Genomic DNA, 17,342 nt, shown 5'->3' on the forward strand with positions numbered 1-17,342 from the left:
TTTAATATTTCTAGGGGCAGCCGGCAGGGCTGTCCCCTTTCACCTACTTTTTTTACGTTGGTGATTGAACGGTTGGCAGAGGCCATTCGTGGGGATCTCAATATATCAGCTCCAGAAGTGGGGTCAAAAGTACATAAGATCTCGCTGTATGCAGACGATGTTCTAATTTTCTTGACAAATCCAGCAGTTCAGTGCCTTGCCTGATACAATGCATTCACACGTTTGGCACTTTTTCAGGGTATAAGATTAATTTTGCTAAATCAGAGGCTATGCCTATGGGTGGTCTTACGAAAGAGTTGACTGTTGAGAGTGACTATAGATTCCCATTTAGGTGGTCACAGAGGGGTTTTGTGTATTTGGGCATATTCATTACTCCAGTTCTGGATTGGCTGTTCAAAGCCAGTTTTACTCAATTATTTGAAAAAATTAAACAAGATCTCCAAAGATGGGAGACACATCCAGTCTCATGGTTGGGTTGGATAGCGCTTATTAAGATGAATATTCTCCCTCGTTTGCTATACCCTATACGAATGCTCCCCCTGATTTTCAATAAACAAACACTCAAGACTCTGAACAATTGGTTCAGCTCCTTTATCTGGCACCATAAACAGCCCCTCATTAAATTAGCCAAACTGCAGTTGCCTCACAGATTGGGGGGAGTAGACCTTCCGGACATTAAAAATGACCAATTAAGCTCGCTTTTGACCTACGTGAGTGATTGGGTTTGTGGGGACCCTGTTTCAATATGGCTAGATATCGAAGCCTCCCAGGCAAGGTGCCCCCTTACCAGTTTGCTGTTTTTGGACAAGGTGAGGACAGTTAGGGAATATTACCATAACCCAATAGTCATCAATACTGTTAAAGCATGGAGGGCAATTCGGCAGAGGGAAGGTAATATTGGCAAAAAATCTTTGTTTACACCTTTAGTGGGTATGCCGGGTTTTCAACCGGGTATGACAGAGTCAGGATTTAAATGTTGGGCAGCCAGGGGTGTATCTTACATGGACGATTTATTTGAGGGAGACGTAATGATGTCCTTCGATCAGTTAGTACGGAAGTACGAGTTACCTAATAGAGACCCCTTTCGTTTTTTTCAAATTAAGGATTTTATTCAAAAAAAGACCATACTTTTGACTGATCCCTGCAAATCTGACATAGAGGGGTACTAAGGGCTAAGGGTACACTCTCTGTCAGTACTTTACATCACCAACTGGGGGGTTCCACCTCAGATGAGTCTGATCGACTCTGCAAGATGTGGGAAAGAGAACTGGGTGTTGAAGTTTCTTCAGAGGCATGGGAGGATATTTGGGAGAATGCAAGGAAGATATCAATTTGCAATAGGACCCATGCTTTACAGTTGAAGATTCTCCACAGGGTCCACTTAGCCCCAGATCGTTTGTCAAAATTTAAACCAGGGATATCTTCAGCATGTCGCAAGTGCAAGGTCTGCACGGGCACTCTTACCCATTGTCTTTGGTCTTGTGACAGACTTCAAACATATTGGAGTGCTGTGGCGGGTGCAATGGAGAGGATTTTAGGTGTAGGGGTGGAGAAGAACCCTATTTCGCTTCTTTTGGGCGTACCCATTGTATTTCCTGCAGACGCGCATAAGAAAAAACTTTTCAATATTCTTACGTTCTGTGCAAGGAAGAATATCTTGCTAGGTTGGAGATCAGAAAACTCCCCAGGCCTGTCGGGTTGGCGGAAGATTATTATGGAGCGTATTCCCCTGGACTTTCTCACAAATAAGATTATTATGGAGCGTATTCCCCTGGACTTTCTCACAAATATGGTACACCACAAAACTGAGAATTTTTACAAGACATGGCAACCCTTTTTGAAATCCCTGGACACAGATTTATCTGCCACATTAACAAGGGCTTTTATATAACCATTACGATTGTGTTTCATGAGTCCAATATCCAGGGAGGAGGAACTGTGAATGTATGAGTGTTTTGTTTGGCTGGGCTGAGGTATTATTATTTATTTGTTTGTTGTTAGATATTTATTTATTTAGTTAAATAGCTAGTTTAGGTTTTTTTAAAATTTTATACTTCTCTATATATGTTTATACATTCGTATGGGGGTGGATTGGGGAATTTTTTTATTATATGGTTTAGTTTTGTACTATTTTTGTACTGTTTAGAATTGCATTGTTTTGTATTTGTTGTAATATTTAAAAATCTATTTTTTCTGAATAAAAATATATTATAAAAAAAACCTGTTTCAGACATCAGTCCTCTAATCTAAAAGATTGCTCTCTTCACCATCATCTGTGACTCCCAAGGTTAGATGTTTCTCATGTGCACGAGTGACTAGATCTGAATGCTACACCCAAGACAGAACCTAAAGTGATCACTATACATATTCAATATTGTACTGTCATATATTAAACTCCACTGACCTGGCAATATAGTTCAGCATTCAACTTCTGCAGCCATTTCTTCTAGATAGTGACTGAGTATGGTTAGCGTGGAGTAAGCTGAGACTCTCAGATCATCCTCAGCCATTTCCCAAGCTAGTTCAACACCACCTATTTAAGCCCCCAATTATTTTCCTCGCACACATCAGTCAGTTTAATTATAGCAATGTAGGAATAACAGTAGGATATTCATTTGTCTGCAAGTCAAATAGACCGTGATTAATGTGAATTTCAGTTCTATTTACTTGCTTTAGCTCCATATTCATTGGTATCTGACAAAAAAACCTATCAATCTTAGTCTTGAAAACTCCAATGTCCCAACATCTGCTACCATATTGAGACACTGAACTCGAGATTTCTACTGCAGTAAAATCTTGCATAATATTCAGAGTTTCAAGATGGTGCCGAAGCATGGTGACACTTTACGTATAACACAAGGAAAAATTTTTCACTGTATTTTTATATACATGTGGCAATAAATTTAAATCTAAAAAATCTAACTCTACAAAACCGAACATAAGAAAAAGTGCTATGGACTAAGACGACTTTATCTTAAATTCTTTTTTTCGATTTTTCTCCTTTATTATAATATCTTGGAATGACTTATTTTAAACCTTAATCTCTTTATTTTTCTAATTTATTACTATGATTTTGGACCTTTGAAGGTGTGAAACATTGGACTTTTTATTTCTTTATCTTTATAATGTTTTTCCTAAGAATTTGTACTCAAGAATCTGTACCTGGTACCTTTGTACCTAAATTAGTGTCGTAAATGGCGATTTGTAAACTTTTTACAATTCTAGCTCCAATTTTAAGTTTATGTGCCCTCATTTGTGATTCCTGACGAAATAAAATAGTTTTTCTGTCTCTTTAGTTAACATTTTTAGAATGTTAATATCTCAACTAGACGTTCTTCAATTTTTCTCATCTACTGAGTACAAGCCAAGTTCACTTAAACTCTCTTCATGATCTAAGGCCCCTTGCTGTACAAATGGATCAATATAGCCTTTCTGAAGCACAGTGCCCAAAACAGAAAGCCCAGATGGGGGGGTCTGCTTAAGGTGCTAAATAACTGAAGCATATTTATCTCCCTTTCTTAGCCAGCTCCTTGAAATTGAGGTCAATATTTCATTAGCTCTTTTGCACCAGCTTTAAATGATTTGTGTCATAGGTTCCCAAATGTCTTTGCCCCTTCAGTGTTTCCATTTTAGAAAAAAAACAGCAATTGATCTTTTATGGGTTCAAAGCGACCTCGCTCAAGTCTGTGTTTTAAAAAAAAAGGCTAAAAGCTTAAATAGAGAATGCAGATCCCAAACAGATTGCAGCATTGACAGTGAATTATGAAGACCTCATTCAAGTATCAAAAAGATGCATTTTCAGTTAATTTTTTTTATAGCCCAGCCTAGTTACTTTGCTTAGCTACAACAGCCACAAGTTCTCTTAATCACATCATCACCAACGAGGAAGTAATAGCGGTCAGAACATTGAGGAACTCTCTTGCCCATCATTGCTGGATGGCATAATCCAGCATGAATAAACATGAACAGTGCGGGGTTCAATTCACTTACGCCAAGATAGAGGAGAGAGAGACCATTTCGGCTGTGAGATGGGCCAGGTAAACAATCAGGAAGACAAAGAGTGGCTCAATAATGCGGACTCGCTTGGTGAAGCGGCTGATGAGGGCTAGCACAAAGGCAAAAACAATTCCTACCGCAGTTCCACCCAAACTCACCACGAAGATTGAACCTGGAAAACAAATAGAGACTTAGCCACTTCTGCTGTCTGGCAAGTTTCATGACTTGTACATTCATTTCTGTCAATGGAAAATGACCTCTCTCACATTCCAAGTATTTTTTGGGTAACAATCATGCTAATGTGGCAAAACGTTTTTCCAGATATAATATTCTACAATGGTTTTGTCTCTTTTTTTTGGATGACATCCAGAATCTCCTTGCTGATGTACAAAAAGGTTTTATTTTGATGTTCGAGTGGTTGTATCACCCATTGGATTTATTCACAGGCACATCAACAATTTTTGAAACTCAGGCAATTGTCTTCGAACAGAGAGGAAAGTGATCATTAGTGGCAGACTCTATAAACAGTTTTGATTACATGGTTTCAGATGTGCTTTGGAAATCAGATTTTGAATGTTAGAAGTGAGTGTTCAATACAAATACTGATCATTGCATCTCGATTTCAAGATAATTCTGATCAAGTGTTCTGAATTGAATCCACTAATGTCCCTTTTTCTTAACTTGGATACCTCTGTTAGCCAGTTGTTGGTTTCATCACATATTAAATGCCTTCTGTAAAAGACAGCCAGCCCAGGTCTGTGAACTGGCTTTTACGAAGTATACAAGACTAGCGCAGTAATGATTCACAATTTGATCTTCCTGTCACCCGTCCCTAACCGCCTTCATTTCTGCACTTTCTCACAGATGAAATTGAACTTAGACTGGATGAATGATCACTGGTGTGGACTGACACAGCTAACTATTTCATTCATACAAGACAGACAGATTGATTGAATTTTCTTACCTACACCCTTGACATAATCTAAAGCTTGTATATTTTCTGAGCCAATTGCCGCAAAAGAGTTAAACACTTTATAGAGCACCTGCAAAAAAGAAAAGGGTAATGATTTGACATCAGATTCTTCTGCTGTATTTGCAATGAATGGACAAAATCTCTGTGTTAATTTTTTTGCTGTTTATTTCCCTCAGATGAGGCTGCCTGCAAGGTGAGGAAAATTGAAAATTTCCTCTTTAATTTGAATATCTGTTCACTCTAACGCCCACCAAATTAAGGAAACATACCTTGTGTGGATTTCTGCATGCTGATGTCAAAGTATTTATAACATATAACAAAAAATTAATCCCCAACTCAGAAAAGCAGCCCATACTATACTAGGTATTTCCAGTTTCCATACAATGCCTTGAGAATGAGATTGCTGATTCAGTACTGAATTATAGACAACATTGTGCTCTGAACAAGGCACCTTATGTACCAGTTATTAAAAGCCATATGCTGAGATTCCCTAGATCAGGGTACTAGGAGAAAGTGAGGACTGCAGATGCTGGAGATCAGATTTGAAAAGTGTAGCACTGGAAAAGCACAGCAAGCCAGGCAGCATCCAAGGAGCAGGAGAAGCTATGTTTTGGGCATAAGCTCTTCAACAGGAATGTGTCACATTCCTGATGAAGTGCTTATGCCCAAAATGTTGATTCTCCTGCTCCTCGGATGCTGCCTGACCTGCTGTGCTTTTCCAGTGTCACACTGTTCATCAAGATAATGTCCCTTTTGAAATTCTATAACATTCAAACCCTCTGACTAACCAGAGATTGCCCTTAAAATGTGCTCTGATACAATGTGACAGGTGTTGGTTAGCTCAGCTGACTGGATGGTTAGTGTGTGATGCCAACAGTGTAGTTTGAGGTTACTGTGAAGGAGTGTCCTTATCAACCACTCCCCTCACTTGCTAACCCTCAGGTTAAACCACTAACAGTCATCTCTCCCTAATGAGAGAGCAGTCCTATGATCTAGTTGAACAATGGTGGCCTTACCTTTATTTTTATAGTTTGATACCCATATAAGCACAATCAATTCCTGATCTGTGAGTTTCGCGCAACTTCAAATTAAAACCCCGATCTTAGCAATAACCATCTTAATTAATCCTTCAGATTGCTGTTAGCTCCATAAAACTGGAATTTGAGGATGTAACAGAGCTAATATGGGAGTCTGGAGTTGCACTGTGCTCTACAATGAATCCATATATTAATGACTGAAGATTGCTTTTTTGAAAAATTCAAGTCTTGCTTAAAGAGAAACTACAAAAGTCACTTAATAATTACTTAATAACACAGCAGTCAGGAACATTCAGCCTCAGGTCTTCAGGTGGTCATCCTCCAAGATGGACTTTAGGATACACAACAACGCACAGTGGCCAAGCAGAGGCTCATAGCCAAGTTCGGTTCCCATGAGGATGGCCGTAAGTGACTGCAGTACACTATATACTGTCTCTCTCTCTCTCTCTCTCTCTCCCTCGCTCACACACACACACACTCTCTCTTACATACTCACACAGAACTTGTCTCATACATATGCTCTCTCTCTAATACAGACACATACATCGCCCACACCAACACCCACGCACACACCCTCTCACAAGCTTATATTTCATCACATTCATGCACACACTCTACCAAACATGCACACACGCAAACATGCACTCTCTCACATATACACACTCACACTCTCTCTTTCTCATGCATACACACACACATATAAGTCTGTGGAGTGAATTTGCATTTGCAGAACTGTACTTGTAGACACAATCTATTTCGCTCAAAAAGCACACAACCTGCAGGCAGTCCATGTAACATTTTATGAGTCCCTACTTTGGAAATAGAACCAGTCTGACCAGCAGCATACACAGCAACACACTTCAACCAAATAGCCATGTCTGAAAGTCTAAGAGGACTAGGCATCGGTCAAGGTATCAGTCAAGGGCATCATCTGATATCAGGCCAGGGTCTGATCATTTGGGCCAATTGGAGTTAGTGGAGTCCTTTTCATTGCAGTCTGGGGAGTGGATCACAGCCAGTCCTAGGATCTGCTCATACGTTAGTCAGGGCAGGCAGAGGGAGTTGGTCAGGGGGAGCGGAGGGTGGTGTGTTGTGATAGGTCCGTATTTCTGATCACTGAATGTAAAAGTGACTTATTGGGGTAATGCTATGGTGAGAAGTTGGGAATTCAATTGTGAGGATTGGAGTCAACATGTTAGGCGGTTGGGCAGAAAATAATTGTGAAGTGGACAACTTAACACATAAGACTGGGAAACAACCCCGCATGGAGGGCAAAGGCTACTGTCAGCGCAGATGGCACTTGTAATTTAGATACAAATGGATGGCATCTCAATTAGTACCCATTTGTATCTAAATTACAAGTGCATTATTGAAGTGGGACATGGCTGCCACATCCACAGTGGGTGGGCCGAGTGTTTTCTTTTCTGAGGGCGAAGGCTTTATCTTTAAGGGCGGCACCGTGGTTCAGTGGTTAGCATTGCTGCCTCACAGCACCAGGGATCTGGGTTTGATTCCAGCTTCGGGCAACTGTCTGTGTGGAGTTTGCACATTCTCCCCGTTTCTGCGTGAGATTCCTCTGGGTACTCCAGTTTTCTCCCACAATCCAAAGTGTGCAGGTTAAGTGAATTGATCATGCTAAATTGCCCGTAGTGTTCAGGGATGTGTCGGCTAGGTGCATTAATCAGGGATAAATATAGGGTAGGGGATTGGATCTGTTGGTTACTCTCCAGAGGGTTGATGTGGACTTGTTGGGCCAAAGGACCTATTTCCACACTGTAGGGACTCTAAATTTGTACGATGTGATCCCCTTCCATGAGCAATAATGTTAATCAGACACTTGCACAGGGCAGGCTAAAGACATCTGTTGTCACATTATTCTGCATGTGGACCTCAAGTATTAACTTACAGAAAAGCAAAATACTGGAAATCTGAAACAATCACAGAGAACATTGGAGAAACTCAGTAGGTCTGGTAGCATTCATGGAGAGAGAAACAGAATTGACATTTCAAGTCCAATATGACTCTTCAGTTTTCATGAACATCTGATAATGAGTCATATAAGATCAAAATGTTAACTCTATTTCTCTCTGCCAAACCTGCTGAGTTTCTCCAGCATTTTCCATGTTAGTTACATATGTAGCTGACCAATTTGGTCTTTTTATGCTTTTCCTGCTGTTTAATTGAAGTTAAGGTCAGAAACTGGCAGAAGTCATCAAAATGTCTGTAGTTCCTTCATTCAATCCTGACAAAGTTTCATTCTTCTAAGAGTGCTATGGAAAAGATACCTATCGCTCAGACTGGGTTAGAACATTATGCGACACTAAAAATGGCTAGCTTTTATACTTTCATTCTTGTTGTTGCAGCTAAAAGGACATTTGCTCATATGGCTCATGATGAAAAGCAAACATATATCTAAAAATGTCATAAGGTTGAAGTTGAAGTTTCACCCACTCTACCTATGTACTCTCAGAAAGTGTTTTCGTTATGAGTGTTTTCATTCCTTGTCCTCCCACAATGTCTTGTTGCAGTCCTGGGGTCTGTAGCTGAGGTGGAGGGTACCTGCCCTACTGCAGAGTCTGTTGGCCTTAGAGGTTGGAGCAGGCAAACCCAGAGTCATTTGTGGCTAAATTCATTCTGAGAGTGTCCTGTTTACACAGAGGGTTAAGGCTCGAACCCGCATAAGGTTGGGGATTGCAGACAGTATAAAGGTAGAGGGGCTGAACACCTCTGGATTGTCCTGAGCAGAGACTTCTGGGAGGCCAACATGTTGTTCAGCCTCCATCTGGATGTCTACTGACACTGTCCTGTCTCCAGAGGCACCTGCAGTGAGATCATGATCCCTTGATCCCTGATAGTGAGTCCCATTGGCTGGAGCAATGGAATGCAAGTCTATGTGTCTCTCCAGTAGACATTAAGAATGCCCAACCTGGTTCTCCATGGCAGCCACCAACTTGTCCACGGAAGGAGCCGGATAATCATATGCCAGTGACTGCACAGTACAGGGAGTATTGGTGGAGTCCTCCAACCTTTGATTCAGTCTCTGGCAAACCTGCCTGCTGCTCCTTTGATTGAAGTTATTAATGGCTGACCCAACAGGCTCTATTCCTGCCCAGGCCTCCAATTGCCAACAGCAGCATGGTGGCTCAGTGGTTAGCACTGCTGCCTCACAATGTCAGGGACCCGGGTTTGATTCCATCCTCGGGCGACTGTGTAGACTTTGCACATTCTCCCTGTGTCTGCATTGCTTTCCTCTGGATGCTCCGGTTTCCTCCCACGGTCCAAAGATGTAGATGGTGAACTGGCCATGCTGAATTGTCCATAGTGTTCAGGGATGTCTAGGTTAGGTGCATTAGTCTGGGGTAAATATAGAGTAGGGGAATGGGTCTCGGTGGGTTACTCTTCGGAGGGTCGGTGTGGACTTGTTGGGCCGAAGGGCCTGTTGTCACACTGTAGGGATTCTATTCTATTCTGAGTGAGGGATGGGGTTTTTCCTCAGCCAGCTGCAGGGCTGTCACAGGGAAGGCACCCCACACTTCCTCAGCCCGACAGAAGGGTCATTATCTGAGCTGGTGAGAGCTGCGGGAGGCAGCCCTGGCGATGCTTCGTCTGGAGGATCTGTGGCTTTGTACCTCAGAGAAGGAGCTGACGTCCTGATGGATTGTTTTCTTCAGGGCAGTGACTGTGGAAATGCCTCTGGTACAGTCAAGGCTTCACCCTTTATTTGATGATAGATATTCAGGATTAATTTATAAGGCAGGACTGAAAGATGGAAATTCCTCAGAAAATGCCTGAGACATGGGAAAAGAGCTGAACTGCAATAAAAGATATTTTTAAAATGATACCTGTCACATTCCTCTTTGATGCTTGCCTGCTCAGCATGAAATTTTGATTGCTACATCCCTCTCTGACCTAACCCATTTCCCCTATTTTACCTTTCACTGTGGCCGACAGCAAATATAGGCAGGAGCTGGCAGTCAGCTGGGCTTGGTGGAGCTTTGAAACATTCCTGATTGAAGGGCTTATGCCTGAAACATCGACTCTCCTGCTCCTCAGATGCTGTGCTTTTCCAGCGCCACACTTTTTTGACTCTGATCTCCAACACCTGCAGTCCTCACTTTCTCCCAGGAGCTTTGGAACACCCATGTCACTTACTTTAAACAATTCCTGATGTCTCAATGATACGAATCAGGGATTTTATATCCAGCTCAAACGCAACATTTTATTGAAACTGACCCTGCTGCATTCAAACCAACACTGGCACTGGTAACAGCTGCAAAGATTGGAATTATGTGATTAATATCCAGCACAACAGAAGGGTAAGTAATTGGCTTTTGAACTGAATCCCTGTTGTGATAAAAGCCTTTGGATAATTTTTTATGGTAGTCCATTAGCTTTTGACAATGAGTATAACTCCATGCCCAAATGTATTTAATTCTCTATGCTAACATCAACTGTTTGACTGAAAGCTTCATCTATCTCTGGCAGATTATTTTTATTTTGTGGTTCTGGAGATCAGAACTTTCCTGTTTTTTGTGTGCAATTCTGGTCTCCTTCCTGTCAGAAAGATGTTGCGAAACGTGAAAGGGTTCAGAAAAGATTTACATGGATGTTGCCAAGATTGGAGGATTTGAACTATAGGAAGAGGTTGAATAGGCTAGGGCTGTTTTCCCTGGAGCTTCGGAGGCTGAGGGGTGACCTTATAGAGGTTTAAAAAATCATGAGGGGGTTGGATCAGATAAATAGACAAAGTCTTTTCCCTGGGTTGGGGGGAGTTCAGAACTAGAGGGCATAGGTTTAAGATGAGAGGGGAAAGATATAAAAGAGACTAAGGGGCAACCTTTTCATGCAGAGGGTGGTACATGTATGGAATGAGCTGTCAGAGGAAGTGGTGGAGGCTAATACAACTGCAACATTTAAAAGGCATCTGGATGGGTATATGAATAGGAAGGGGTTGGAGGGATATGGGGCGGGTGCTGGCAGGTGGGACTAGATTGGGTTGGGATATCTGGTCGGCAAGAACAACTTGGACCGAAGGTCTGTTTCCATGCTGTACATTTCTATGACTCTACAAACTTGTCACAATATCAAGTAAAACATTATTATGTGTCAGATTATACAATGTAACAGATGCTGCCAAGAAAGGCAAAAGGCTGTTTTAATGAATGCAGGAGCTCAGTGAATCATTTAGTTTCACAATCTCGGCTTCGTAAATCCTCTATAGTATTTAAAATCATAGCCAATGGTAATTTATAAATATAACTTATTCTTGCAAGTGGTAGTATGTGATGAAGCTGCCCTTTATTAAAGTTATGTTGTCCTTGATGTTTTCTCAGAGAGGTTGTAAGAGACACAGATTCCAAAAAGTTTGGGGTTGAAGGGTTTTAGGGCCAATTTGATTATAGCTAACAGATACTGCCTCAGGTAAATGGCTTATTAATTTTAAAGAAACACTTGTACAATGAAAGGGGAAAGGCCAGTTCTCCCAGCTCAGTTTTTCTTTGGCCTGGCTATATACTGACAGCAATTAGTTAAAAATCACACAACACCAGGCTATGGTCCAAAAGATTTATTTGGAAGTACTAGCTTTCGGAGTGCTGCTAGTGCTTCCAAATCAACCTGTTGGACTATAATCTGGTGTAGTGTGGTTTTTAACTTTAGAGAGTGTGGTGCTGGAAAAGCACAGCAGGCCAGACAGCATCCGAGGAGCAGGAGAATTGATGTTTCGGGCAAAAGCCCTTCATCAGAATTTGCCTAGTTGATTTTTAACGTTGCCATCCCAGTCCAACACTGACACCTCCACATCATTGAAAGCAGTTGTAAAAGCTGCTGGACCCAAAGAAGCAAGTCCCTGCTGATCCTCCCTCGCTCTGACATCTCTCCTGTAAGACCATGTGTTTGATTTTTCCTTTTGTGCCAAGGGGTGTTGATGGGGATTGTTGCAAGTATTTGGAACAGCATCATTAAGTTGGGATAACCTGTTGAGTTTTCAGATAAGTTAAGTAATATGGTATTTTGTTCTCTTTTGTTTGTGTTTTATTTGGTAATCTTGTAAATAAATTCTGTTTTGTTTATAAGTATGTAGTTTGACCAGCTGCATGGTTTGACCAGCTGCATCCCTCCTAAAACAACGAGCAAAGTTAGGGTCTGGGCCACTTTCTTGAAATGTTTTGAGGGAGTCTGGCCTGGTCCCTAACAAGTATCACATGTCACGAAGTCTCAAAAGATACATTATGTTTAAACAATTGAACAAGGAAATAACCCATTTGTAACTACAGTAATTTGTTTATGCAAATAATTATATTAGGAAGCTTCATGCAGAACAATTTGATTTACAAATCATAGAATCCTCATAATGTGGAAGCAGGCCATTTGACCCATTGAGTCCACACTGACCCTCTGAACAGCATCCTATCCAGACCCATCCCCCTGCCCTAAAACCCTGCATTTCTCATGGCTAATCCACCTCGTCTGAATATCCCTGGACACTATGGACAATTTAGCATGGTCAATCCACCCAACCTGCACATCTTTGGATTGTGGGATGAAACCAGGACACCCGGAGGAAACCCACGCAAATACAGGGAGAAGGTGCAAACCTCACACAGACATTCGCTCAAGGTTGGGATCAAGCCTAGGTCCTTGGCACTGTGAGGCAGCATTGCTAACCACTGAGCCACCATGCCACCCTCAAATGGCACAGCAAACCCAGAACAGGGCAGTGGTTAGTCATGTATGAAGGATCCACCACTCAATATTCAGTTTGTTGGTCCTAACAGATCTAGTGGAGTCAGAATCTATTGAAGTAGTGAGGGTGCAGCTTCTGTCTTTATTAAGTTTGATGTTTGGAGTTTGCGAGGGGGAGAAGGGGTTCTTGAGCAAGCAGCCTCTAAAGTACTACTTGCAAGGACTGGTGGCATATTTTCAACATTTTTATTTTAAAACTTGCAAGGGGGACCAAGAATGCCTGGTAAAATCCTCGTAGCAAATGATAACAAAATGAAGGTTGATGATTAAGTCTACAACCAGAGGAATTGTGCAACATTCCAATTTCTAATTGGGTGACTAGTGAAGTGAAGATGGAGCAGATTGAGATGGTAGCAAGGGGGGGGGGGGGGGTGTAGTTCATGCTACCATTAAGGGTTACCTCTCTGTAAGACAACATTGCAGCATGCCTAGAAGGAAGGAGAGAACCTTGCTGTCCATATAATTACCAATATCTAGAAACGTACTTTTCCACAAAACACCAATAAAACTTCACTTTCCCTTTAAGGAGAATTTGGATCATCAAATTTATCACCTTCCCAGTGAGCTGCCTATAGCCATGTGGTTGGTGGAGCCATCAAAACAAATGAGGACCAGATATGAAAATGGATTCCGCCTCCTGTCTACATAATCAGACGAGAAGAATGGAAGCCACATTCTCTCATTCTGCATTGCCTGACTGATGTCATTCATGAGCATCAACCATTGTTCTCAGAAGCCAGCACAACTCTTCAATTTACTGTTTAGCACAGTGAAGGTGTAATGTAACATTTCAAACCCTTGGGAATCCCAGCAAGCAAACATCCAATTCATCAGCTCAGCGGGTGCACAATCTCGTGGAGAGGGTCAGAAAGAATCCCCCCTGGGAAGAAGGGGGTGAGGTTAGGATTTGTGGGATGTAAGGGCTCAGGCGGAAGTGTAGTTGAGTACATCTGCGCTGGCCAGCTAACTAGTCAGTCAGGAGTTCGACTGTATATTTAATAGTCAAGTATTTGATAAGGTGCCATATTGTGGAAAATAAAAGCTCCTGATGGATAGGGAAACATATTAATAGATAGGAGATTGGCAGGCTCACAGGAACTGGAGAGTCGGTATAAATGGATCTTTTACAGGATGTTACAAGTGGTGTACCTCAAGTGACAGTGCTGGGGCCCCAACTCTTTACAATTTATATAAATGATTGAATGAAGGAATTGAAGGTATAGTTGCTCAATTAATTGATGATACAGATAGGTAGGCAAGTGAGTTATGAAGAGGACGTAAGGAGCTTACAAAGTGAAATACATAGGTTAAGTAGGCAAAAGTGAGGACTGCAGATGCTGGCAACCAGAGTTTAGATCAGAGTGGTGCTGGAAAAGCACAGTAGGTCAGGCAGCATCCGAGGAGCAGGAAAATCGACGTTTTGGGCAAAAGCCCTTCATCAGGAATTCCTGATGAAGAGCTTTTGCCCGAAATATCGATTTTCTTGCTCCTCGGATGCTGCCTGACCTGCTAAATAGGTTAAGTGTCTAGGCAAAGGTCTGGCAAATGGACTACAATATGGAAAAGTGGAAAGTTGTCTATTTTGGCAGAAAGGATAAAAAATAATTATCAAAATTATGAATAGATACAGGGCTCTGAGATGCAGTGAGATCTGAGTGTCCATGGGCATGAATCACAGAAGGTGAGTATGCAGGTATAGCAAGTAATCAGGAAAGCTATTATAATGTTATATTTTATTGCAAGGGGAATTGAGTGCAAGAGGAAGGAGACTACATTTATACAGGGCATCTGCTCCACTGTGTACAATTCTGGTCACCTCATGTGTGGAAGGATGTTAATGCATTGGAAGCAGTTCAGGGAAGGTTTACTAGTCTAAAGCCTGGAATGAGCAGATTGCCTTTTGAGGAAAGGTTCGCCAAGCGTGGCCTGTATCCGCTGGAGTTTAGAAGAGTCAGGCCTGACCTAATTGAAACATAAGATCCTGAGGGGACTTGACTGAGTGGATGCTGAGAGGATGTTTCCCCCATGGGAAATTTAAAACAAGGGGACATCATTTAAAAAGAGGGGGTTGCCCTTTTAAATCGGAGTTGAGGAAATATTATTTGCTATCAGAGGCTTGTGAGTCTTTGGAATTCCCCTCCTCAAGGTGGATGCAGAACCTTTAAATATTTTATGCAGAGGTTGATATATTCTTGATTACCAAGGGGAGGAAAGATTATCAGGGGATTGGAGGTTAAAGTCACATCAGCCATGACCACATTGAGTGAGGGAGCAGGCTCAAAAGACTGGGTCATCTACTCTTGTTCCTACGTTTTAGATTAGATTCCCTGTAGTGTGGAAATAGGTCCTTTGGCCCAACCAGTCCACACTGGCCCTCCAAAGAGTAACCCATTTCCCTCTGAATGATGCACCTAGCACTATGGGCAATTTAGTATGGCCAATTCACCTGACCTACAGGTCCTTGGACTGTGGGAGGAAACCCACACAGACACGAGGAGAATGTGCAAACTCCACACCGTCACCCAAAGCTGGAATTGAACCTGTGATCCTGGTACTGTGAGACAGCAATGCTAACCACTGGGCCACCATGCCACTCCACAGCAAGCTCAAGGTTTAATATCTTTCAACTTCTGACAGCAACATTTCTAACCAAATCTAATATGAACAGAAGCACACAGTGCCAGACATTGTTAAACACATAGGGCATTAAACATATCCAGAGGTAATGACCAGAAACTGGGCCAAAAAATGTAATATGTTTCCTTGCACATAAAAGTATTTTGCACTGTTTACTTGTTATCAACACTTTGATATACTGACAGGCTGAGATGAAGTAAGGTGAGAGATTACTTCTGTGGAGCTTAAACAGCAAGACGCATGGAACTGCTTGGTCTGTTTCTGCATTGTAACTATTATGCAATATCACTTGATGTAACTTCAATTCACAGTCATGGCGAGTAAGTGCATAAAGATATCACAGCAATGTATAGGTTAAATCTGTTTGACGGTCATGTCTGATTATCTGTAGAGAACTGGTGAAGGAGTAACATGAAGTGCAGGAAGCAAAATAAAAGATTAAAGAAAGCAGTGAATTTGAAATGTGCAATCAAATGCTGATACTTTCTAATCAGGATGTAGCTGTTTCAAGATATGCCTATGTTTGTTGCAAGACTGGTTTGATATTGGTATGCTGACTTAATGGGTAGCGCTGGTGCCTGCAGCACCGAGAGAGTGCTGCTTGTTGAAAGTGCAGTCCTCAGGATGAAATGTTAAACCCCTCCCTCTCTGGTGATGTAAAATATCCTGTGGCACTATTCTGGTGAAGAGCAGTGACGATGCCCTTATTAAGCCCCCTGATGGCAAGTCACTGGACTAAAAACATTAACTTTGCTACTCTCTCCACAGTTGCTGCCAGAGTTATAGAGTCATAGTCATACAGCATTGAAACAGACACTTTGGGCCAACCAGTCCATGTCAACTATAATCCCAAATTAAACTATTCTCACCTGCTGAATTTCTCCAGCAATTTCTGGTTGTGTTTAAGATTCCCTTGTCTTCTGGGTGAATACATGCTCTTTAATCATTATTACAAAAGGACAGATTATCTGATTACTATCGGATAGCTACTATCGGAGCTTATTGTTCTCAAATTGGCACATTTCCCATGCTATAACAGTGAGTACACTTCAAAGGTTCTTCACTAGCTATAAAGTGCTTTGGGATGAACTGATGTTCTGAAAAGTTAGCAGGTTTTAGGGGGTCAGAGGTGGGGGAACTCAGCATGGAGGCATCCCTGAGAGGTAAGAACAAATTAAAATTTAGGGGACTTGATGTAGTCGACCCAGTCTAAAGAGGAAAACCCTCCCATTGTCTATCATGGCTTTAAGGACTACCTTTCTTGCCACAGCCCCCTTCTAGGCCACAGAGCTTCAGGCTGTGACAGCCCTCCAATCCCGTCATCCCAGCCATCTTACCCCCACCCAGCCCATGGTCAGCAGGAAGAACGTGACCTCCATGAAGCTGATGACCTTCCCAAATGGAACAGGGAACCAATCCGCTCGCAGCCTTTCACTGGGAAATGTCCCCCATTATGGAACTATGCCAGAGAGAGGGCCCAATGTCGCTTCCAACCTCCACTTCCACCACTTGAGAACTATGGAAGTCTTATTTTTCTTTCAAAATGATCCTAAAATAAGAAATTGCCATTGCGGTTTGGACAATTAAGGTAAATCCGACAAACTGCATTGACGTCTCAGAGTACGTTACAGTGAAAGCTGATATTGGAGACCCTGAGACATTCAGAAAGCTTTTGACGATATTCAATGTAAAAGACTTCTTATTATGCTGAAAATCCAGGTTAGAGTATAAGACTATCCATGATGATACCTGAGGGATGGAGAGTACTGGGAAAAGGCATTTTCTTAGGCAGAGGATGGGATCCATGGCATAACAAAGTGCTGGATTCATTTAAATAAATTAGCAACAGCTACTTGCATATTTTACATAAAAAGGTGAATATTACTCCAAAAGCTTTGTCAATAACTTGAACTTTAAGGAGTGTTTTAAACTAACATAGAGAGAGAGAGAGAGGT

General features: G+C 41.8%; 1 protein-coding gene across 2 annotated transcripts in view; it reads right to left on the reverse strand.

The window, feature by feature from the left end:
• Positions 1–17,342, reverse strand: part of slc9a5 (solute carrier family 9 member A5) — a 279,061-nt gene that overhangs the window by 102,939 nt on the left and 158,780 nt on the right. For both annotated transcript variants that reach the window (XM_043707124.1, XM_043707125.1), the window contains exons 4-5: positions 4,961–5,039; positions 3,991–4,168 (exon numbers count right to left, since the gene is read on the reverse strand). In XM_043707124.1, the coding sequence (XP_043563059.1) occupies positions 3,991–4,168; positions 4,961–5,039 (257 nt within the window). The remainder of the gene's footprint in view (positions 1–3,990; positions 4,169–4,960; positions 5,040–17,342) is intronic.

Source organism: Chiloscyllium plagiosum, chromosome 17, assembly GCF_004010195.1.
Source record: "Chiloscyllium plagiosum isolate BGI_BamShark_2017 chromosome 17, ASM401019v2, whole genome shotgun sequence".
NCBI classification, from domain to species: Eukaryota; Metazoa; Chordata; class Chondrichthyes; order Orectolobiformes; family Hemiscylliidae; genus Chiloscyllium; species Chiloscyllium plagiosum.